This window comes from Limulus polyphemus, unplaced genomic scaffold (assembly GCF_000517525.1).
Source record: "Limulus polyphemus unplaced genomic scaffold, Limulus_polyphemus-2.1.2 Scaffold363, whole genome shotgun sequence".
NCBI lineage: Eukaryota > Metazoa > Arthropoda > Merostomata > Xiphosura > Limulidae > Limulus > Limulus polyphemus.
In genome coordinates, this window is record NW_013665973.1 from 546,667 (window position 1) to 573,519 (window position 26,853).

At 29.2% G+C, this 26,853-nt stretch overlaps 1 protein-coding gene across 6 annotated transcripts in view; it reads right to left on the bottom strand.

The window, feature by feature from the left end:
• The window catches only part of LOC106457705 (FERM, RhoGEF and pleckstrin domain-containing protein 2-like), a 101,600-nt gene that overhangs the window by 16,969 nt on the left and 57,778 nt on the right, over window positions 1-26,853 (bottom strand). For all 6 annotated transcript variants that reach the window (XM_013917152.2, XM_022383710.1, XM_022383706.1 and 3 more), the window contains 8 exons: window positions 10,940-11,160; window positions 9,488-9,577; window positions 8,839-8,972; window positions 7,516-7,597; window positions 4,263-4,449; window positions 2,529-2,579; window positions 1,302-1,360; window positions 140-211 (listed from right to left, as the gene is read on the bottom strand). In XM_013917152.2, coding sequence (XP_013772606.1) covers window positions 140-211; window positions 1,302-1,360; window positions 2,529-2,579; window positions 4,263-4,449; window positions 7,516-7,597; window positions 8,839-8,972; window positions 9,488-9,577; window positions 10,940-11,160 — 896 coding nt within the window. The remainder of the gene's footprint in view (window positions 1-139; window positions 212-1,301; window positions 1,361-2,528; window positions 2,580-4,262; window positions 4,450-7,515; window positions 7,598-8,838; window positions 8,973-9,487; window positions 9,578-10,939; window positions 11,161-26,853) is intronic.

Sequence of the window (26,853 nt, forward strand, 5' to 3'; positions counted from 1 at the left end):
TACTAACGTCATTTTGGTAAAGAATGAGATATTATTAAGTTTTACACTGCAGACAGCACTGTAAGTTATCAGCTTGTTTCTTAGATTTCAAATGAAAAATTTTACTGATACCAAAAAACATAAAAAAAAGGATGTTTACCCTGCTAGGTTGTTGAAGATCATCAATTCCCACCATTTCATGGTGTAGGTCCATCAGTTTTACATAGTTTTCCTGGATGAAAGAAAAATTTGGTATTAGGGAAGTTTATTTAAATGTCAGATGTTATTATGTATACAGTGAACATGACAACACAAAGAACATCTTAGTTTTTTCTACCAACTAGTTAGTGAAGCTAGCTGGGGCTACTAATAAAATTTGGAGCTCTGTGACAATCTTTATTTATCTTTTCTCAAAAATAATATAGATTTGCTCTTAAACAGCATGACATAAAATATAATAATAAAGTATTTGACATCTAAATAATTCATAAATTATACTTCCAACACTTTTTATTCATCAGTTTAACACCTAATTCATAAAACTCAAATGCTAATTTAATTCTACTAATTCCCACTTGTCCAATTTGCTAACAAATTTCTACTCAAACTGTATTCTTTACAAGGAATTCATAATGGTTATCACAATACCCTACGGGTACACAGATATTTAAGTTAAATTTGTAATAGTATTAGAAATAAATATCTATACCATTTTTTCTTTAGACATAAGTGTAACTTGCCAACCTTAAATTTCTTGATGTTTTCCAAATAAAATAGAGGATTATCTTTATCTTTTTAAATAAGTTATATAAACCTACACTATTCTGTTCAATATTCCATACTAGAGAAAAATCAATGAGCTGAATGATCCAGAGAAGGGTTTCTTGTAAACTTGTTTTTTTTTGTGTGTGTATGCATTTGTAAACTTAATTTATTTTGCAAGTTACTGAATTATGTTTCTATGATAATCTATAAGCACGTAAACCACCTGGGTTAACCAAAAATGCCATACAAGCTTAACTAAACAACGATTATAGAAATATCAAGAATGTTCCAATTTTCAACTTTGGTCTCTTTCATGAGCATTTATTCTAAACTATGTTCCACTATAAAAATAAATGAATACCAAAAACGTTTCTGGAGAAAAAAATCATGTACGAGCAGTTCACATACAATCTGGACAGCACTTTTTCTACATATAAGAAAAAGTTATAAGGACATAAATATGTGATTTAAATTGTGCTAGTTTACTTGCATACATATTACATGTAGAGTGTTAGAAATAATTACCATTTCTCTTCATATATACAATATAAACTTACCATGGCCTTTACAGTTTCTTTGTATGATGCAGTCACTTGCTGAAGCTTTATCAGAATAACTGGTAATGAAAAAAGCCATCATCAGGCTAACTTGTTGGAGATATGAGGTCAATTAACTTTAACATAATTTATCAATAGCAATAAAGATTACTGTCACATTAAGTGAGAAGAGAAAAAAATTCATATTACAAATTTGAAACACATCATTAGGAATGTATGTGTGAAGTTTTATCACAGTACTTGAAACCAGAATATTTATGAAATATTTAGTTTGGAGATTCATGCAAAGCTACACAAAGACTCTCTGCACTAGCTGTTTCTAATTTTTAACTGATAGGCTAGAGGGAAGTCTAACAAATTTATTCAATAAATTCCAAAAACACAACAAAGTATTTACAGACTAACTTTAAAAAATGTTAAGCTGCAAAAAGAGTGAGGAAAAAACGAGTATTCCCAAAATAATTATATATCAAACAAAACAAGTGTTTAATATATATATATATATTCTTTTGTTTTTTTACATTTTCATAATGGAGAATATCAATGGAGAAATGAATGATCCCTACAACTACAATGTGCAAAACTGTTTACAAGGGTGTCAGAACTTATAGGTCCCATTCACATATGTTTGAAGACTACACACATGTAGTGACTGTAGTGCCATCTATTAATGGGTATAGCAGTCAGAAAAACACACAGGCTCAAGAAGAAACCTGTAACTTGAGTGCTTTTGAAAGGTGGACCTTTCTTCGTCAGGTGCAAACTGGGTATAGCAGTAGCCATTTGTGTTTTGTTCCTTTTAGATTATATTAATATATACATAACAAGGCCCATACCAATGCTAACAACTTTAAATTAATGCAACATTTCAGGATCAATACATGCAGATATTTGTATCTTAGTTTCCCATGTGTTTCCAAGATTCAAAAAGTTCATGTAATTTTAAGTATGCTTTATTATTTTTGAAAATAAAAATATTATACACTTGGACTCGAGAAAAAGGTTTTTTTTATGCTCAATATTGAATGTTTTTATGGCTTTCTCAATCAATTCTTATATTCAAATTTAAGTTAATTCTAGTGTTATTATTACAAATCAAATAATAATTGTCTTGAAGCTCGTGTGTTTACATAATTCATAAAATATGTTTCATATAAAATTTTTAAACAGGAGTGGAATTGCTGGAACTACATTTTATCTGGAAAGAATATATTATAAAATACTTACTCTTGCAATGTCTCTGGTCTGGATGATGTTCTTCATAATGATCAACAAGTCCTAATAGAATGTAAAAAGTTCTGTATATTCAGTACTTCATGTGCCAAAAAAACAATAATTATTTCAAATCTCAACTTTAATTTTACAAATCTTGCTGATCCATGTGAATATACCGTATTTCATTTAGATCTAAAACTATAACTTTAGTATAGCTGCTTATAAAGTACAAAAACCTTATAGTGAATGTGGAATTTAAATTTATAAAATACACTAAGCTTTCTAGAATTTGAAATATATAGTTCTTTTCAAAGTGAAACTATGACAACCTGTTTCCTGAAATAAACGTTTAGAAGAAGAGCTCATTAGAAGAGCTTTTAGCTGCAGCAAAAATTTCAGTCTCATTTAAATTTTTGAAATTAGATAGAAAACCAACTTCATTTCTGTCGTTTTATATGCAGCAAGTCGATTTTCCAAACACATTTGTAACTCGTCAACTATCAGTATAAAATTTTCTATGCAAAACTTATTTCACCTTCAGAAGTCTCATCATCAGCCAGCTTTCTTTTTCTCTTTCTAGAAATCTCCCTCATAAACTGTAATTCTACTATATTTGAAAGCTTAATGAGCTTGAATTTCAATTCTATCGAATGCTTCACATAGTGAATCTACATATGATCTACTCTAAATGATCTGAAAGCAAAGACAAATGATCTCTAAATCATATAACCATGAAAAGTAATAAACCACCATAACTGATTTTAAGGGAAAAAAATGGGTGGCAGCAATAATCAATATAGCAAAATATTAAAAAAGTACATGTATATTAAGAAACAACTGATGACCCAAAATAGTCAATTTAAACAACCATAAAAATTATCACACATTAAAGACAAAACAAAACTGAATATGACAAACAACTCAATATAAGAGAAATCTATAACTTGCAAAAACCAGCAAATATAATATTTAAGGTAACCCAACATACTAAAAGTTATTCTGACTAAATTAAAAATACCTACTAAAAATTTTTTAAAGATTTTTTTGGAAAAATCTGTGTTACTCTATAGTACTTGGTGTTAAAGTTACCACATTATTGAATAAATTTGGTGTTTAAAATATGGTAGGAGAAATGACTTTTCTGAAAATTAAGATTAAGTTTGCAAACTCTGTTTATGAAATCTTGTAATGTTGAACAAGATTTATTGTACTTAATGAGTTGTAAGATGTAAACATAGTAGCATAACTTATATGGGAATATTAGTAATAAATGGAAAGTTATTATTGAATATGTCCATCTCATTAAATATTTTGAAATTGGATTTTGCATTAATGAACTTTTGCGTATTAAAATCTATGTAAAGTACAATATTTGTAATGAAACACGTTTTTTTCTCAGGATGAGTTTTGGCATATAAAAGTTGAACAATATATATAAAAAAACAATTAAGTATAACAATACTTGAAATATACATAGCCAGCATGAAGAAAGAAAGTCCAACAGAAAATTCCATACTAAAACCAGCTTGAGACTGAATTTAATAGTAATGTCAAAGAAATTTTCATTAAAAAAAAGGAAAGTTCAAAATAGAAACAACAAAAACTTAGACAAGTAGGCATAGAAACTTAGACACGAAAGCAGTATTTTTGTTAGCCTAAATAGATTTTTTAATCATTAGAATGAATAAATTGATTATATAAAATCAAAGTATAATTTAATGAAATGAAAAATTTTTTCTTACTTACTCTGCAATATAGCACAGTAAAGTGTCAATCGATAAGCAGGAGCCAAAAGGAAGTATGATAGAGGTAAATAACAAGCTTTCTGCAGTTCAAAGTCACGATATATTTGTTCAAAATGTTGATTGTATTTATAGGCACTACTTATTCTTTCTAGTACCAGAGGAAGTTTCTCAAGATATCGATCATATAGCTGAAAGTGAAAAAAAAAAGAAATGAAATTTAATGGTTAGAAAAAAATTTTCTAATGCTAAAAGTTTTCAAAATTAAAATCAACTTTGAACAGTTACTTAATTCTACATGTACAGGAAGTAAGCCTCTATACTGTTACTTTCTCGATGTCATATCAGGGGCATTACTTAGGGTGAGAGGGGTGCCCCTCCAAGTTCAGAAAGAGGCCCCAAATATTAGTTTCTCTGAGATGTTTCTAGTCAGGCCAGATTTAAGATATATACACAAATTACACCATAGTATAGGGACCCCAACTGAATTGGGGGGAGGCATGCAAAATCAACCTTCTTTGCTCACTTCTCTAAGAAACCAAAGACTCTCTTTTACATCTAGACATGAGCACCTGTTGAACTCAAAACCTGAACAAAAGATTACTACAGATGCATGAACAAATGAAGATGTTTTCTATGTGGTCCTTAACCAGTAAGGTAAGAGACATATGATAGTTGGGTAGTTACATAAACAACCCTAAAAGAGAGGGCAACAATATGTTGAAAAATAGTAACAATGGAAAGCAAAGTTCCCAAGAGCAGACATGTAGCCAATCTAGAATATTCTGTAAATATGATGCCCCCCAAAAAAAAGGGCAAACCAAAAGTTTGATAATGAGAAAGCACTGATTCTGATAGAAACTTACTAGCCATCATATTTCAAGTAGATAAAAAACCATATAATCAGTAATACTGATGATGTCAATTGGATGCTAAGGAGGAATACAGTATGCAAAACCTTTCTTCAGAAAACATTTCGGACAAAACGAAAAGCATCCTCAGACAAAAGCTGGACAAAATAGAGATGTCCTAAGAATGAATTCATTAAAAAAAAAGAGCACCCACACAAGATTAGGTGATTCAAACCCTATGGAATGTGCAAATAGTATATAAGGTGACAATTTGTCTAAATGACTGTCCAAGTCATTCAACCTCTGAGATATATGAAAAATTTCAGAAAATAAGGTGTAAACAAAGACACCAACTAATGTATAAATATAAGAGAAACGTATATAACATCAGTTCCAACAAATAAATGGCAAAATACAAGAGAAAGAAGAAAATTTCAAGCCCTTGTTTTAAAACAAACAAAAATCAAGAACTAGGCCCAACAATTCAGAAACATAGGAAGCAGAAATTTCTTTGCCATGGTCAATAGACTCAATAAGAAATTGAATAATTCAATAAGTGGCACAGACACTCAAAATCCTCTAGATAGATTAGCAGTAGTACGAGAGAAATGTCCAATGGGTGAAAAAAAGTCACTTCAAGTAAACTTAGCAAATCAACAGATTTTTCAACATGAGAGGTGGGTCCAAGAAAGAGAATTATGAGTAAAGATTTATTTAAGTAATACACCTTTTACACCACAATTATTTATTATTGGAAAATAAATAATATTTTGCTACATGTTTCAACCACATTTGTTCAAGTCATCATCATCAGGCAGAATGCAAGTAGATGAGATAGCACTATATATATATATATATATACTGTATTTAAAAACTTGTTTTTAGAACATGGTGCAAGTAAAACATACCAATCAATATACACACATCATACATACATACAGTAAGATGTTGAACAAATATATATAAACATATACATGTCCATACAATACCAATTCAAGTACAGCTGGAGAACTTAAATTCCAACATCTTCATTTTTATTTAAAGCAAAATCTCTGTATTCAATTATTTTCATTGACTGTCTACATTCAGTTCAATAATGGTAACTACTCATGGAACAAGTCAATTTGATCTCATCCCATAGTATGAAGAGGTAGAAATTAATGGCATGTTCTACTACACATGATAAAGTGTCATTTTAGTATTTTACAGTTAGCTTTCATTCATTCAAATGACATTTTAGCTTATGAATTGTCTGTTTGATATAGAATTTGTTCTGTTTTTGTCCAAAGTTACCTTTTAATGAAGGTAGATGATTACAAACTGTATTAAAAGATCTGTAAGGGATTTGGCAGTCCATATATCTTTTAATGAAGGTAGACGATTACAAACTGTATTAAAAGATCTGTAAGGGATTTGGCAGTCCATATATCTTTTAATGAAGGTAGATGATTACAAACTGTATTAAAAGATCTGTAAGGGATTTGGCAGTCCATATATCTTTTAATGAAGGTAGACGATTACAAACTTTATTAAAAGATCTGTAAGGGATTTGGCAGTCCATATCTAGAAAAAAAGTCTTCCTATTTGATTTCAGATCTTAGACAAATAAAGTAGGCAAATATTGTTTTCTTTTTTTTGTATAAAGGTGAGAGTTTTATGAGGTTAGACAAGTTTATTTCACAAGATATCTTATTAACAGATTTATCAATGATTATTGGGTTGTATCCTTTATCTATGGCCACATATTTTAGACAGCTGATTTCACAGAGGTCAACAAAATAAGTAAGAGACGCAAGTTAGAGATAGAACACACCAAGTTTTTGAGAAAAAAGGTTGACAAGAATCTACATGTGATAATATCTAAAGGTAAACCACTGATGTTCTCTATGGATGTAGAAAAATTTCTATTGCAGCATTTAAGACAGCCATGAGCTCCAAGACCACACCTAAAACCAATCTGAAGCAACAACATTACCTGAAAAGTGAAGGTAATGGATGTAAAATAGGGTTCTTCAACTTAAACTATTTCAATGAAGTTGAACATATTTCCTCATACCATTACTGATATGATAAATAAGAGTTTGAAATTAATGAAGGGCTACAAGCCAAAAATTCTCAAGTTACATCTGAATATCACTGTTTATTTTCATGAGAAAGACAGATTACAAAAACTGAAACCATTGCAATTCCCTTCGATCAAACACCTAGTAAGTCCCTCAACACAGTATCATTCTTAAGCTGTACAATTAACTTTCAGAATTAAAATAAAAAGTTTAAATATGCACATGATACATTTGTTATATATAAATAATGATATTTAGCATTAACTACATGTACCATTAATTGTACATAGCTCGTAGCCTTTATCAAACTTCATGTACAAAGGAATAAAACATTTCTATTTACCTCAGTTATATGAATATTCTGAAAAAAAATGTCACCAATTCCAAAAAGAGGTGTGTGGTTGGTATTTCCTCCTTTTCCTTCCCTTAAAACAAATGGTGGTATTGAATAAAAGAACTAAAACATTCTACATATGCATGTACAAAGATATCACAAATGGACTGTGATTCTCAATTATGGTAAATAACAAGTTTCTCTCCACATGTTTACTATTAATTGTTATCAACAGAATGAATGATAATCCAATCCCAGTAATCGTAAACATTTTAAATTAATGAACAAAAGCACCAATTTTTACATTTACACATTTACCGTGTTTATAGGATCAGTATATCTCTTGCAGTGCCAGTCTGATCCAAAACAACATAAAGTAGTTGACTCCAAAAATAAATTTTTTATTTTTGCACATTATTTCAGAAGATCCATAAATATTTGCAGAGCTATATAAAACTGATGTTATTTTTTATCAGTTTAGACATTTTAAAGTATTAAAATGTGCAATAAAAATGATTCATCACAAGTAGTCTCTTTACTAAAGGTAAGCAGAAAAATAATAAAGCAAACCTAAAAGATGGAGTATTCTTACTGAAATGATAGATATGTAACCTTTCAAAAATTATTCATATTTGTTAAATTTCATAATTACACAAGTCATTTTTCACAAGTGGTTAATATGTAAATAGTTTTTTTTACATAAGAACAAAATAAAATAGTTAAAAACATAATTATTCTACCAGAAAAATACCTAACAATTAAGACTGACGGCATGACATGAATGTATAATCAAAGATTACTAAAAATCATAACTGAATTTATAGGATCTTGCTGAAAAAAAAAAGAGGTAATTATTTTACATCAGTTGAATTACAAAACAATTTGGTATCACCGTTATAGCCACAACCATCTTGAGGCTGGAGTCATGCACAGCATTACTTCTCAGTTATATAAAATATATCACAGGTAAATAAGCCTTAAAAACCCACACTGATTACAATGATTAACTTCACTGAAAAGGTTATATAAAATTTCTTCAAATGCATTCTTAATGTTATTCCTCTTTAAGAGCAGAATTACAAGACAGTGAGAAGCAAGCTTTGAAAAATATCTGGCACAGTCCAACTATTGTGGAAATAAAATTGTTCTATTACCTTTTATTTTTCTCTTGACTCTCCAAATGTGAATATATATCACAAAAACCTCAATAGCTCTTTAATAATAAAAACCAATTTAACTTTGTTTTGTTTAAAAATACTGCAATACATGTAATGTTTAAATTTATTCAGTATGTGCTAATACATCTAGATCTAAAATAAAGGCAAATCTAACCAAGTAGACAATCGTTGCTCCAGATCCCTCAAAAAACCACAATGAAATTCATAAAGTGGATCCAAAATTGAAAAGAGAAGAGCAAGGACCTCAGTGGGCATGTTCTCTTCTTTACTAACTTCCTCTCTAAACCACTGAAAGAAAAAAAGACATGAAAATAACTCCTAATAAGATAACAAGGTATTTTCGACAGCTTCAACATGATCCATACGCAGAAAAAATATAATGAAATCTGAAAATTTATTAAGCTAGTTAGAATTCCCATATACTGTCATTCTATTTGCAAAGACATAGATTTGGTGCAAATGATACATAATTTTGTTTGGTGATTGCAACAGAATGGATTGACGTTGTTCTACTCATCTATGCACATACTACTATCTATCCTAACAGATAATAACTGTCAGATAAAAAACACAGATTCTTATGTATGACAGTTGGAGTAGCTGAAATTACATAAAAATAAAAACTATGCAAATGGTCAGTGAGCTTCAAGACTAGTATATTATTTTTCTTTTGGTTTAGGAAAATTTTCAGACTTTGCAAAAATATATATTAGTAATATTTTAAGAGACTGAAGAAGTTTATTTGGAAAATTTAAAAAAAACTACTTTGTTATTATTAAACTTTAAAAGGTATTTTCACTCACAATATTAATTAGTTCCAGTTCCTTTTTGTACTTCCTCTCTGTCATCAACAGTTCTTTTGCTATGAAGTATGCAATGTCTGGAGTAGTTTTCTACAGAATATAAAGTTAATAGCAATAAAAAAGTTAAGTGGTTTATAATAACAGTTCCTTTAAACTGTATTGCAATTAGGTGTTTTTTTTTGTTTTGTTTTTTTCCAATTGAGGAAAGTGTTGCCATTGCTAGTCAAGTAACTTGCTAAAATTGTCATTGACTTAAAGTTCCTTACTTTTTCAGGGTTAAAAATCACTAGGCGTTATAAGTAAATATTAAGATGTACCATTTTCCTTGTTTGTTCACCTAATTATGTTGCAAATTCCAGTATATTATTCATCACTATTTAGTGATTAGAGAGATACATTTAAAAAATGATGAAATTGTACATTTAAACAAAATCATAGAACCTTAAACATACAGAAGTAAATCAGTAAACAAGTACTAACTGACTCCTGGATTATTTATTTTAGTCTTTCTAAATTGATACAAGTATTTCTATCCCACATATGCATGCATTCTCCGGGAGAGTAATGATTTTCGAAAAAATGCATTAAAAACGAAAACAATACTACAAATAATCAATAATCAAAATAGAATGCCATGCTTAAGCTTGCACTTGAAATTTGTAGACTTATGACATTTTATGGAAACCCTGCACAAGAGGAAGAGGGGGGAATGACATGATGGTCCTCCAAATAAACACTGAAACATGATCATTGTTAAGAAGCAGAATAAAAAGCAGACAGTGCATGATTGTTAACAAAAAATGTCAAACTTAGTCATTGCTTCCAAAAACTGTTACTGGCTTTCCATTATGCTAAGTTTCACTTACTAGTAGCAGTGCAGTCAATGAATGAAGAAAAGTTTTGCAATAAAATTCTTAGAAAAAAAAATCAAAAAATTCTCTATCTTAATATAAACTATTAAAATTATAATCAGCTTTGAAAAACTAATCGTTAATTTTTTTACTTATCTTCAATATGTAATAATTTATTTTTGTTTGTTTTCTTGTTGTTAAACACAAAGTTTCACAATGTGCTCTTTTTACCATAGGTACTGAAATCAAATGTTTAGTGTTATATGTCCTCAGTCTTACCTCTGAGCCACCAGAGGGCTATACATTTTGTGAATATAAAAACACATTGTTTGAACACAGATTTTATCAAATGTTCTGGAATACTGCTCTTAATGAATTTTTTAACAGTGATTGTTTTCTGAAGTATTCAAAAAGAGACAAAAATTTGATAACCTCAACATTTTCAGAACCTAGACAATTCATCGTGTGTGAATTGAAGATACAGCATATTGTTATTTATATCTTTATTAGTATTTATCCACAGTTACTTTCTCATGCTCATAATGATAAATATTCACACTTAAGGCAATTTTATGGCACGAATTATACTTCAAATACAAACCTGTTTCCTCTTCTCTGAATTTGTTTCAGGAGAAGCTAGAAGGTCAGACCCATTTTTCACACCCTTCATAGGGGTGATAGGTGATTGGGTAAGGTCATCAGTACTAGAAGGGACACACAAGGAGAATGATGCTTCACTTCTCACAGTGCTTCCATCGCGACAGCTTGTAGGACTGACATTACCCTTTGTTGACGAATGGTAAAAATAAGGAGACTCTAAACCTGGATAACAATGTTTCATAAACATTAGTTTTTTTGTTTTTCATCACCTAAACTTGCTGTGGTGCCTAAAAAATATAACGAAAATCTACAATTTTTTTTAACCTAGCTAAGAATGATTGAAAATAATGGGCTAGAAAAAATTTAACTGATATTTTATAGTTTGGTTTCAATATATTCATATGTATATTCCAAATATTTTTAAGTAAAACATTGTTAAATCTTAGTACTCTGATTATGTTAACTTAACCAATCAAAATTTTTAACCGTTTACATTAGATTTAATATTAAAGATAAATAAACACTGTAGTATAACTTGTTAGCATATGTTAAGCATACTGAAGTGATAAAAACATTACTATTTCTCTCATTTTTTTGGTGTAAAGTCAGAAAAGACAATTTATATGCACTGTATAATTTGTTTTTAGTATTATTCAATAGAAATCATTGAATGTGTTAAATTTTATAAAGAAATTGTTGTAATGTGATTATAAAGTCACCAAATCACATTAAGAAAACTAATTTAAGTGGTTATGAGAAAAGTTGTTTGAAATGTATAGTAGTGACTGGTTCATGAAGCTAGAAAAGCTACCTCTGTGTCTTTCAGTGTTGTAAAAGTTGTAAGAGGAGCTGGTAGTGCGTCTAGGAGTTATAAAGGTAAAGATCATATGTTCAGAAGTTTCTATAGCAGAACACTTACTTAAGTAATAAGTAGAAAGAAAAACAATGTTTCAGAAGTTCCTAGAGAAGTTGCTAGTGTGATAAAGTTCCTAAAAAATCCCTAGGGAAGCCAGTTTGTCAATGAACTTAATTTAGAAATTCCCAAAGAATCAAAAAATATAATTATAGAATTACTAAAAGGCAAACTTCATTTGTATATTTTCTATATCAATACAAGCATTATTATGTTTTATGTAAATACAAACACAACTGTCTTTGATAATTATGAACAATGAACAAAAAGATAAAACTTGTGTTGACCAAGTACAAGGGAAATTTGATGAATTATTGAATAAAACAAAGACCAATAAATATCTAATACAGTAAAGAAAAGTTCAATTTTGTAATTAATATTTTGTACCATGTATATAAAATTGTTTATCTATAGTCTAAATTCATTTAGATGTCTAACTTAAAGGTTTACAGTTCAATAAGAGCTTGCTCAAAAAAAATCACCCATCCCCTATATTCATATATCTGTAAATAATAGCTTCATTATCTATATTTAATTTGTTTAATCTCATTTGTCAGAACTACTAAAAGCCTAACCTATGTATTTCTGAAGTTCCACCTACTGCACCTATTTCTTTATAGCCAAATATGCTGCATGACCATCAAATAAACCAGTTTGAGAGAAACACTTAATAAATGGAATAGGTTCAGTGTAAATATGAGAAATATGTTACTAAAATGTGGTTGGCTGATATCTGTAATGAACTTGCATTTTCAGTATTTCAAGTTTTCTGAAAAATAAGGTGATACAGATGTGTAATAAAAGCAAGTAAAAAAGGAATGATGAACCAGAAATCTATTGACATATATAAATATCTAATTTGAAAATCATTGTGAAGACACTTAGTACATGAAGTCAATTGGAGTTTAAGTAAGTTGAGAAATCATTGAAACTTTGAAAGTGATATAATCATAAAGGTAAAGAATTTCAATTTCATATGTGGAAATGCATTTGATCTAAAAACAATGTTCTGTTGAAGTACATATTTTTTTAAAATTTGAAACAATATTAATTTAACATTAACACACAACTTTCCCTCTAATCCTTATCCTTCATCAACCAAAAAGTAGATTATTTTAACATGAACCCTATAACAATGAGGTACTTACCATTCTATCAAACAATTCTTTGACTCATCTTGTGTGCAAATAAATGCAAATCAACAATTGTTACAGTTAACATTAAAAGCTTTATGAAAGTGCATTAATATAAACCATATCAATGATCAATTAGTAGCTAAAACAGTTTCATTTTCAACATTTAATTTTAAAAGACAAAATTTTTAGTTTTTGTAAAAGGTCTTTAGATTCTTATAAATATCTTGAACATAGGAACTCATACCAAAGGAAAATAATCAATTACTTTATCGTTTTACTTCATAAATATAGTAGTACCAAGAAACAAATAAAAGGACACTGATTTTTCTACCACATGATAACATAAAATTAGGAAATGCATGTTTAACTGATGCATGTCTATTAAGCCATAATTCAGAATAGAAAACATGATTGAGTATGCATCCATGTGTAAAAGTACATATTAAATTTGAAATTATTTAAATACAGATTTATGTAATAATGTTTTATAATTAAAGCATCATCTTCACTGAAACCATCCAGTTTTTACTATTCACAATAGGACACATGAACCATCTGAAAAATGTGCTGTGTTTTTACTTGGTGTCCATGGAAGTGTTGTATTTGGGTGTTTTCAAAAGAAATATATACCACAAACCCATTTTAATGTAGTACTATCTTTATTATAAAACAGGATTTTACAAGCTTCTATATTTCTCAGACTGGTGGATATCATGTAAAGTTTAGTGATGAATTTTTGATAAGCTTACAATCAATCCTACAGCTGACAATGCTGGCTAAAATACCAGTAACAATATCAATAGCAAGAACCAACCAACAAAGCCAATCAAGTGTTGTTACAACCAATAATGTCACTGCAAATAACAACCACAGGTAACTCTGCCATACAAAACACCAACTGATTTTGATTCTTTCTGACACAATGTATTAATTATATTAAGCAATAAACATCAACTGATTAAGTACACAAAAAAGTACTTATCTTGTAATATTTTCCTCATACAGAACTATTATTCTTAGATTCTATGACTGTTAAATACTCATGTACTTAAATGGGGATGTAAAATACATATGACTCAAAACCAGTTTTTAGCAGAAATCATCATCAAAAACAAATGTTAACAACAAAAAAATAGTGTTCCGAGATGTATCTTATGTATCATCTATACCAGCAATTTTCAACCCATGGGTTTTGACCATCAGAATGTGTGAAAGGGTTGTGAACAAATTTTAAAGATAGATAATAGTTTATTTATTTACTTAGTAATCCAACGACTGCTAAAACTTTATTCAAAAACTGTTAATGTATGACTTAAAATAGATATTTTGTACATATCACCATTTTAAGAGAGGGAGTTATAAGTTACTGCCATACAAGCTTAAGTAACTTCTTTTTTATGCAAATTTTTAAGCATAACCTGCCACACCATACTTAAAAACACTTTCAAATAATTCTATGCCCTAACCAGAAATACTAATTAAATGTGGGGTATCCAATAAAAATTAATATATAGTTCATATACTTGGAAATGTATAATAAAACAACCTGTTGTTTTTTCATCCAGGAAGTCATACTATTGTGTGATACATCCATATTGAACTATTTATATGTATAAATAGATTTTTCTTATATATAATGATATAAAAAAGCACATAAAACAGACCTCAAGGAGTATAAAGCACTATATCGGTTATATAACTCATTATTATTTATGTTAATAATGTTGCAACTAGTTTTCACAATAATCTGTTCTGTAGTTAAGAAAGAATGCCTGATTAGTATACTTCTTAATCAGTTAAAATTGCTGTTTTTTTTTCTAAAAGCTCAAGTTTAAAAACCCATGTAGCTTGTCACGTTTATGAAACAAATACACAGCAAAATCCAAAAATTCTTAAACTGATAGTTTTTTATACCCAAAATTGAGATTCATTTATTTGTTTTCAAATACTAATAAACATACACGTGTTGATACTAATAACACCAAAGAACAAGAAAAGGCTTTGTAGGTAAAACCTGTCAAAGTAATCTCAATCATTATATATTTCAATTCTATGATACATTTTCTTGTACCTTTTTCAAGCATAAATAGCTTTTAAATAATCAGCTTCAAGCTACATGCAGGTTCTGAATACATGACAATTCATCTTAAATAACTGTGCTATAACATAAGAAATAACATAAACCGTTTTAAGAATTTAACAAAAATACCTCAAACACACACTTAAGAACTAAAAGTAAGTTTCCTATGTAGAAAATATTTACAGACAGGAACAAGTATAAAATTAAAGAGTCCAAAAAACTGATGATTTTTTGTTAATTATATCTTATCATATAGATACACATGATTAGTACACTTCATGACAGAATCAAAATGTACACACTGAAGTTAAAGTTATTTTTCCTTACAAATTTTTCATTGAGATTATTAGGTACATATGATACAAAATGAATTGGACCTAAAATACTACTACAATGATCCCTTTTAATATTAAGAGTACCATTTGTATGTGGCTTCTCACAAATACACTACTACTACTACTACTACTACAAAAAAAAGTCAGAAAAATCAGTTATTACAAACTATTTTATTAATTGGATGTTGACAGTATTTATAGAAAAAAAGTTTATATATAAATTCTAAACAGATGAATTATATAAAATCTCATATATAACGAGGAACTTTCAAAGCAACCACTAATATTGGCAACCCTATAGCTTATAACTCTACTAAACTACAATATATTAATAGTAACAAAGACTAATGAAAATGACAAGAATGCAAAATTACTATATCTACACTGATACATATAATTACCATTAAATCAAAATTCAACAATATCACCAACTTCTTAAAAAATTAATCAAAATATCACACAGAAATTGCTTGAAATGTTTAGGTTCATTATAAGTGAAAATACAATCCCTTCTAATTCATTTACTATTAAAATAGTATTTTAAGTTATTAAATTATTACTCTTTGTCATTAGCTATTTATACTTACTACCATATATAATGATAAGTACATTCTGTCTCTGTCACTTCATTCACAGATTATACATTTACCACAATACCATTTAGTCCATGTTTGTCCACAAATCCACCCTGTCAGTATTTCCCACCAAACACATATATATCACATATACTTCATTTTTGTATAGGCTAATCAAAGCTTCTCTACAAACCTACAGTGTCAACTACATTTGTCCATAGATCATATATATATCTGTAGTACTACAGTATAAATGGTCTATGTTTGTCAACAAATACTCTTCATTACTCTAACTTCCTTCACAGACCAGATATAAATAACTGACAATAATTTTTGTCCTGTTTCTAGAAATTCACTACCACTCTATTTTTTTTATTCACAGGTCAAGTATAAAGAATACTATAATGTTATTACAGTCAGTATGTTTCTACAGATACACTTTCATTACAGATCACACAGAGAAACTTTCAGCACTCAATACTGACTTAGCTTCACAAATCCCCAAGATTCTAGGTACTAAATATTAGGTATATCTCAGCTGCTTTTAAAAGCTTTTTCTACCTCCCCCCCCCCCATTTCAAAAAAAGAAAAAATATATTTAACATGCTTAAACAAATCAGACTGTGCCATGGTATGAATGTTAAAATCATTTGTTCTCAATTGAATAATAAAACAACTGACAATATTTGAAGTTATGGAAACTCGCATGTATGAATTGGCTTTTGAGATTAATGTAAGGCACCATCCTTAAATTAAATCATCGATCATACCCCTCTCTAAAGTGTAGTGTATGTAGTTATTCTCAATTTGTTGTGTTTATCACTAGAAAGTTACTATTTAAATTTTGATTTTATGAAAATATGATTAATAACATTCAGTACATTAAAACAAGCAACACTGAGACTTATCATTACTATTATTTGCAACAATTAAATACACTTAAATAAGTGGACAAAAAATGTGAAAAAATGGCTACATCAAAAATTAAATAGTTTGTTACATGTAATAAACAAGGACACAGAGGGTTAATCTCACATTATAAAAATAATAGGCTAATTCCCAACAATATTAAAGTGCAACAGACGTTTTTAAATATCTTAGATTTAAGTTGCTTAAAATACTTAAATAAATGAGCAAAAATGATAATGAATAATTACATCAAAAATTAAATAATTTTGTTATATGAGATAAACAAGGACACAAAGGGTTAACCTCAAATCCTAAAAACAATTGTCAAATTTCCAACCATATGAAAGTGTAATGGGAGGCATTATGGCAGGAGGAATATGTCATATTCGTTTCTGATGAATGATATTGATGTGATGAAATTTCAAAGAGAAGGACACAACAAATTCCAAGACAGTTAACTATAATATAGTGAATAGCACTGACATGGAAGGATCAGTGCACCTGTGTAAAGATGTAAAAAACCACTAGCATACCACCATATACACAACTACTACTACCATTGCCAAAGACTGCAAATTGATCACCCAAAATAAAGTTCTTGCTCACAAAGTGACTGTTGGAACACTGAACAAATCATGTGAACTGTGTATGTTATCATTTAGAAAAAAAGCCAAAAACAAAAGTTTTTCCTCAGATATATTGTTGAAAAAGACAAATAGCAGAAGACTGTATGAACAATAATTTAAACATTTCTTGCAACATTGGGTGCACATGAATGACTGCTACAAGTGAGTAATTTGCTGCTGCGGTTTTACAGATTTCTTAAAACAATACAGAGTATGAATGGGACAAATAGTAGTTTTAGTCAGATATAAGATCTTGGATATCCAGCTTCAGATTTTTTTTGATCAGATAGTAGATATGGTCATACACATTGAAAATGTGCCACTGGTGTGACCAATCTCTTCTTTATATTATACCCCATTACACTAGTTACTTTATCATTGGTTTTGAAAATATAATAAGGATGTATAGTTCTGCATGGGTGAGAGGTCATTGCAGGCCCTTTTGAAAAAGCAGTACAAGGTAGCATGAAACAATGCTTTACATCCCCAATCCCTCACTAAGACTGTTTAGATTATGTTCTCAGTTGCTGTCTATTTATTGATCATCTGTGGCATATAGTTGCAACACAATATGTGGGTATGATGTTTATTTAAATTAATTAATAACTATATGTACTATGACTATCAAAACTAACAGTTCTCCCATATTTAATACCAAGGAAAATGTTACTTTGTTTAGAAGATAGTAAAAAAGCAATAGTAAATGATGCAATATCTATAATGTGTAAAGCAAGTACAAGTAGTAACAAGCATGTGATATAGTTTGTGGATGGAAATGCTATCTGATTATCCAATTATTCACAAAATTAATATCCAATCAGATCAGATTTTCTCAGAGAGTGCAATATCAGATCAGATTGACTTGTTTCATCCCTAGTATAGAAAATGTAGAAAAAGTTGCTGCAGATCTCTAAAGAAATAGGAAAAGTAAACTTCACAAAGTGCACAGTATAGCAGATGTGAACAATATTATTACAAGTACAGTATTAACACTAATTATGCAAGATGAATTCCTGCATTATGGTGCTAGGACATCAAAAAATTAGGTCTAGTGCTAAGTCACAAATCTAAGTTCACAGCAGCACTTCTATAAATTTTTAGAAATTAATCTTCTGTAGCTGTAGTTCATTTCACTGCATTAATTACAGCAAAATGGTGGTAATATGTATGGTTCAGTTACTATAATAAACTCATTTGTGCCTCAAAGCATAAACTCATGTTAACACCCTGTTTCATGCTGCATATACACTATATACATTGCATTTTAGTTTAACTATTGTGCCAGTGAATAATCTTGAAAAATTACATTCATTACCTTTACGAAAAAATTTTGTAGTAAACATGTGCTTAATTCTTTGAAACCTTTATGCATAATTTACACAAAGCCTGTCATTAAATTAACTGCTGTACTCCCATTAATTACTCCATCATTGTCTACAGACACACATTCACTCACTGATCATTTACAGAATATTACCATAGTTATTTCCTCTATTCTTAACTACAGGTAAACATGTCCTCACAGATCACACATAGAATATTACAATTTGATTAATCTATTTGTTTTAAATATTATCACGAGATTATTCTATCCCTGACTATAAATACACTTTCACTCACAAATCATGTATAAAATGCTACCATCTATTTATTTTATCTTTAATTACAAAAATTGTATTCATAAAATTACAAAACTACCACGTCATTAGTCAATATGTGCCTACAAGTACAAGTTCTTAAAAAAAGATTACCATAATGCTCAGTACAGTTACTTATTATGTAAGGCAAAACAGATCTGACTTTCTCGAAACAATTTCTTCCTCATTATTTTTTGGAAAAGTGCTCATTAGTGAGAGAAGGATTTTGATTGTTTGTTTATAATTAAGCACAAAGCTGCACAATGGGCTATCTGATCTGTGCCCACCACAGGTATCGAAACCAGGTTTATAGCATTGTAAATTTGAAGACATACAACTGTGCCACTGAGGGGCAAAGGATTTTGAAGTAAGTGGGAAATATGACCAACTACCAGTAATTATTTCTTACAACCTTCACATGTAACATACCTAAAGTACTTTCTGGATCAAACTGTGAATGATATCAGGAATTCAATGTGTCTCAGAATTGTGATCAAAAGAACCAAACTAAGATCCCTTAAAATTCTACTACCTATTACTACTACTACTACTACTCTGATGTTTCACAAATCATACCATTTGTTTACACAAATAGATATACTGTTTTATAAACTTAACTATTCCACATAAATGTAGGAGTTAAAATTATTATGTATATGTAATGAACCATGAATTATATCTGCAATGAGTGGCACTTTTTTGAAAGAGCTTATCTTTGAAAGGTAGTTTGATATTCACATCTAAATGAAAGCATAAGTAAGTCAGGACTTTTATAATCAACTCTTTTTAAATTATTATGCTATATATTATAATTTCTTTTGTTTAAGCACAAAGCTGCATAATGAGCTATCTGTTCTGTGCTCATTGTGGAGATCAAACTCCAAATTTTAGTGTTATAAACCTTTAAGCTCTGTACCACCAGGAACATATGATTTTATGAACTTTCAAAATACTAAAGATCCTCAATAATCATAATATTAATGCTATCAATTAAAAGGTTTTTGTTCTACCACCTCAATACTAAAAATCTTTGTATATTTTCCTCTTGCTATAAGAATGCTTTTTTTTTAAACTGTATTGTACCAACAACTGTTATAAGGAATATTCAAGTAAATTCCTTCTTTTAAAAATTGTAATAAAGTTGTAATATATATACACACCAATTCTAAACTGTAGTTTTGAAAATATTCTATCTTATTACTGCATATAAAAGTGTTACATTATTTTAAAAACTGTGACATTATTAGAATACTTGTTAGTTGCGAAGGTACACTAATTTATACTTAAAACACAAAGTTAAATCTCAGCTAGAAATTATAACAAAACTTAACTATTACACTCAAAAGTATTGTAATTAGAATTAACTGTTAAAGCCAGCACTGACAGATTTTGCTCTTAATTACTTAATGAAAATGTTGCTTTGAGCTAATCTGAAATTAACAAGAGTCTTTGCATTCTTTTTTCATTATATTGTTTAACATTACCAATGAATACTCTTTGAAAAAAAAACAACAGAATTTTGTGTCATTGGGCTGCTCTGATAGAAATATGACAAATTATAAAAGCAAAGCTAATAATAATATTAATAATACCTGTGTATGTGGGTGTTATCTAAGATATTTTAAATTTATTTGCCAGGATGCAGATCATATTTTATTTAAAATGTGGACCAAAACTGTGCTATTTATAAAACACTTTAATGGTTAAAACTTACCTGTGCTGTGTATCCCAGAAATATAAAATGAACATCACTATATTGAAATATTTTAAAATGCTACTTAAATGTTCAAAGCTATATCTACTGTAGTAAAGGTTTTTATGAAGACTTGAAGGAGATCTAAATATCTCAAGTTGGTATAAACAATACACGAGTGAAAAGGTAAAAATCTCTGTATAAAACACAGGTTTTGTTAGGTGGGACTCGGAAAATGTCCAAGACATCATAAGACAACAAACTACAATACATGTCAATAATAAGAAGGTAAAACTACAAGTAACTGACATAAGAAAACTGTACAAGTTTAATATTCCAATTAGTGATATGTCTCTGAGACCTGGATAGCTGAAAAACCTTTCATGAATAACTATTACTATATTTTACATAAAAAAAATATTAAAATAAATTTTCTACCACAAAGGTAAAATGATTAAACACAGATATTTTGTGGTAGAAAACATGTTATTTTCAACTTTTCATTATGTGTCTATTTTCTTTCGTCTTAACAAAAATTGTGAAGTCAAAAGTTAAAAAAGTGTCTTATTAAGTTTCCTTTCCCTTATTTTCAATTAAGTTATTTCAGTTTTTTCATGATTATTCATTCCACTGTAGGGTTCTTTCAGGTATTAAACTGAATAATGTTTTAACCCTCTAGAACTTTGACAGACTGCTCTTTTTATTCCCATGCTTACAATCACAATATTACATTGCTACTGCTGCCAGATGAAATTTAGTCATTGTTTTTATTTATATTCAAATATTTTTTGAGCACTTAACAATTAATATCTAATATCAGCTAAGTTGTAAATTAAGACAAAAGAAAAACACACAGTCAAAATTATTCATACTGGCATTAGATAAACACCAAGCTTTGAATTAAGGCAAAAATATCATATAAAACAAATTTCATACATTTGTATAGTCATCTTAAATTAAAATAGTTTTGTATAAAATTGGCACAAATTACTCTACTCTTTCTTTATTAAATAAGTACATTAATTTAAATTTGTTGTTGCTTCTCAGCTTCAAAAGACAAAAGAAGCTAGTCAAAACATGACTAAGTTATCTGAACAAGTTGCTTTATCTACTCTCAGTATAGAACCACACAAATGTTTTAAACAAACCATAATTTACTTAACTTCAACTTAACAGTAAATTGATGACTATTTTGTATCTCATGTTGGACTTAAAAATCAAAACATACATTTAGTAACTGCAAAGGTTTGTTTGAAGTTAAGCACAAAGCTACACATTGGGCTATCTGTGCTCTGCCCACTACAGGTATCGAAACCCAGTTTCTAGCGTTGTAAGTCTGCAAACATACTGCTGTATCACTGGGGGGCAACTGTAAGAGAAAAAATCTACAAACAGAACTATAATCTGTGACTACAGATGATCTAGAATGCCTAAGTTCAAACAAATTTAATGAAGTTTACAGTGAAAAGTCCAAACACTCTGTTACAAAACTTAAAAAGAATTTCCTTAAAATTTGTACTGTGAACACTAAGACATAATTAAATGTCAGCTGCATTAGGGATTTAATTTTAGATAATTGTTTAGTATTTTTGACATGCTAAATTGACTTCTATGATCTTATTGATTAGGTAAATCAAAGTTATATTTTCTGAATTTTTGATTATACACTTTTATCAAAATGCAGCAACACAAAATTATCTGACAAATTGTCATTGTCAAATGTAAGCTTATTGGAAAATTAATTTGCACTTCTACTGTTAGTCAATTTACTTACAACATATAATATGCATATATATTTTATCTATTGTTTTGTAACAAATTATAAGTCAGAATGACTGAACATGAAAATACACTTTAAAATGTTTAAAACACTACATTTTCTTATATTAACTCATGATATTCAAGAACATGTGGGGTCAACAGAAAAATGTTAGCATCATAAACGAAACACAATAAACCAAGTGCTTTCAGAAAAGCAGACTTAAGGGAAATTTACTTGGGTTGTTAAGTTTATTTTGTGATGCTTTCTCATATTATTGTCATATAATAGAAACACATATCACATTGTTTTAACATCCAGAAAGTTTTTCTGCATAAGAAAGAAATATATTGGCCCACAGAATCAACAATTCCACAAAAACATGTGCATTACATAATATTGTCAAATTATATAAAAATATAAAGTCCTTAATTTTACTTTTAAATAACTAATTGAATTTAAAATCAGTGACTGCTATCAATCTATTTCATGTTCATTTCCTTAAAAATTAAATTGTTTATGAATTTTAAGAAAGTTGCCATTGGAATACATATGAATATTTCTAAGTCAACTAAATACACACTTAGTTAATGTTAAGTTCTCAAAAAATCAGTTTCATTATTATTGGTCCCCATCAGTTGATACAGTGTTTGGGGGAGTGAAAGACAGCAGTACTCATGGTGCTAGTTTTTAGCGGAGGCTAGAGAGAGGAGAAAAGTGAGAGGAAGAAACCACATGGTGGTAGAACTCTATCAAATAGTTAAATACTGGGTTGTGATGACATGCGTAACAGAAGTCAGATATTAAGGGTGGAATCATGCTGCAGAAGAATATTTTTAAGAGTTATGGTAAATGAAGCCAATATGTTTACTGACAGTTTTTAGTTACTCTGATAATACTTCTCAAAAAGTTCTGTGAAATATCCTAAACTGGTGTCATGTTTTGAATGTTCAGTAAATTAAACACTGTTTAAAGTCCTACTAATATTACTGTGACATTTCTAAACATGTTATAGTTTTGACAGAAATGTAACAGTAAGCTGAATAAGGTTTGGCTTCTTTGTGCTAGGTTCTTTTTCAAGGTATTAAGTACATTCAAGTGACACACATTCGATAAGATCGGATTTTTCAATGAAAGATTAAAGATACCAGGTATTAGCAAATTTGTTAGGTGTATTTAAGTTCAAACAGACACTATGAGCTCATGTTAGAATGAAATGACAATTCATGCTTAATTCATATTATTGGATATCACAACAAAAATTTTCTTATATAACATGTTAATTATAGAAAAGAAAATGTGACAAAAGCATCTTGTTGCATTCTCCAATTAGAAATAAACAAATGCTAGTAGGGTAAAAGGCAGGCTGTGAACAACATTACAAAATAAAGTTGAAACCAATCTGTCTGTAGAATTCGTGATTAAGCTGTAGACATATTTTCATCAAAAAAGCAAGGTTAAAATGAACAAATTCCAAGCAAAAACTATACAGTTACATTAATGACAGTGAATCAAAAGTAATTAACAAGAAAGTTTGAAAATATATATCAATAATTCTACAAAATAAGTTTGAAAACTTTGCTAAACAATTTTATGTGGTAAAGTTGAACACAATCTGAGGGAAAAGAAAAGGACATTAAGTTAATAAAAAATTATGACAACTGAGCTTGAAGATAACCTATCATCAGAACTGTAAAGTGAAGCTAATGAATTTGAATTATTGATATATATCGATACAGCATCTAAAATGTGTATTACTATCAGCAGCTTTTTAATTACTTAAACCTAAAAAACTTAAAAAAAGCAATAAACGTTTATGCTACTATTAAATAATGCTTGAAACTATTGAAAAACATAATACCTTGCACAATACAATCGATATTTACAAAATATCCATTGTAAGAGAAGCACTATTGAAACTTCTTGCAAGTAACAAAAGCTGATATTTCCTTCACTGATGCCATATTTATTCAGTGTTTACACTTGATATAAATTACTGTTGAGCCTTTACTGCTTTACCATTGTGAAATAACAAATACTTTTTGATTATTCAGTGGGGGATCTACTACTAAGTTGTTGTAAAAATACTCTTTTGTCATTTGTTAGAAAAATATTACGCATATAGCATGCATCACAAAGTACCAATATGTAACACACACTTGCGTAAAGTTACAGCATCAAGTTATGTAATTACAATAACTAGTCATTCTGATGCACTATGCAATAATCGAAGATTTCGCCAACAACAGAAGTGGTCAAGTTTTGAAATGGAAATGATATATTTACTCAAAATAGCTGAAAATGCACTGTTCAGGAAATCTTCTTAACCCAATAAATTACTAGTCTGTGATACTATATGTTGGATTCTTGATATTAAATGGTGAAAAATAAACAAAGTAAGACAATGTTTTACATTTAAAAATTCTTTAGTTGGTATAAAAATGGAATACTGATAATACTGAAGTATATGGATAATGATATTGTTAATAACAATAATGAGAAAAGAGGGTTGTCATTTACCAATGCTATTTATAAGATGTTCTGTCCCAAAGAGTAATTAATGTTAAAAGTTTTCATTAATGTAAGTTATACAAAGCTAATAATACCTCTAAAAATCAAACAACTTCTGCATCATTCTATAACTTAACTGGAAATTGATAATGTAACATACTTCCACAGTTCTAATTAAAATTAAAACAATTGCATATTAATACTGCTATGTAACACATAATAAAGTATGCACATCACTGCTTCTTCAAAATAATCAAAATACAAGCCTCCTCTGTATGCCAATCTGAGCAGCAAAGTGCGAAAACAAAATAATTACTCTGCCAATGAGTGAAAACAGTATATTTTACTTGAAACGAAACAAAAACACCTTTCCACAGCTGATTTCAAAACATAAATACTATTTTTACAGAACTAATACTAACAAGTCCCCTAGGTACTAAACAAAAATAAAGACTATTATGTCATGTTTTTATGCCTAAAATTCGTATCTATACAACTGTAACTGTTTGTTGTCATAAAGTCTTGGTGAAAGTCTGTTATTTTGAAAAAAAAAGGACAAATTATTATTAATTCCAAACAAACTTACAAAAAATGTTTGTGCAAAATACATTACATTTGTAGGAATGACTTCAGCAGAGCAATACACAATGGTATCAGTAGTAGGAACATGCTTATTAAAAGAAATTGGAAGAGTGTTAGAAACTTAGATACAAGCCTATTTTGAGTCTGAATTACTTCTCTCTCCTCGAATTATTAACTTTTGTAAAAACCTGTCAAAACGTTTGTTGTACAGATATATAGAGGTTGAGTACATTCTATTTCAATCATTTTGAAAATGCAACTCAGAATATTACATGACAACCAAAGCTGATATAAAGTTGCAGTGGAATGGCATATATCAGAACTAAATTTTAACACTGTTTGGTGCTCATAGGTAGTGTGATTTCATCAAAAATTTACCACTTTTGGGAAGGGTAAGTAACATTTCTTTTCCACCCAAAATATTCATACACTCAGATCATACAAATGTATTCATATCAGGATTCTTTATACCTAATGGTACTGAAAAATAAAAATATATAGATTAACTTGGTAAAATAGCACCATTCAGAAAGAGACCAGCAACATGTTATACCACAGCCAAGAAAAGCAAAGTAAGGCATACTGTAATAGTTGAGAACCTACAAACACAAAGGTCAGTGACAAAAACACATGCTCCTGGCAACAGTATGCAACATAATCAAGAAGGATTTTCACCTGGGAAAGTGACAAAAATCACGTGTGCACACAGTCATGTGTACAGAAATTGCTTCAAGACATATCCATTCAACCATCACATACCTCAAGCAGCTGAAGAATGAAATGGGTATTCATGCTATTCTATAAGAATACATACTGGAGAAAGAAATAGGCACTACATGAAGCATGAATGGGTGGTGTGCTTTGAACAAAACAGCCTTATAACAGAGCCTTTTGCAATGAAAACTACACTTCAGGGACTATTGTGATGATGCATGGTCATCAAATAGTGTATGACCAGATGTGGTGAGGCACCAAAATCATTTTAATATAACATACTCAACCAACTACACTGTACATGATGAGATGTAGAGTCTACTATAATCTTACTTGCTTTCTACAACACAGGACATCAATTTAGATAATTTCATTCAGTTCTAGCTCTAAAGGAGTTTAACAACTAAAAAAACTCAAATACACAATATTATAAATAGCATAAAAA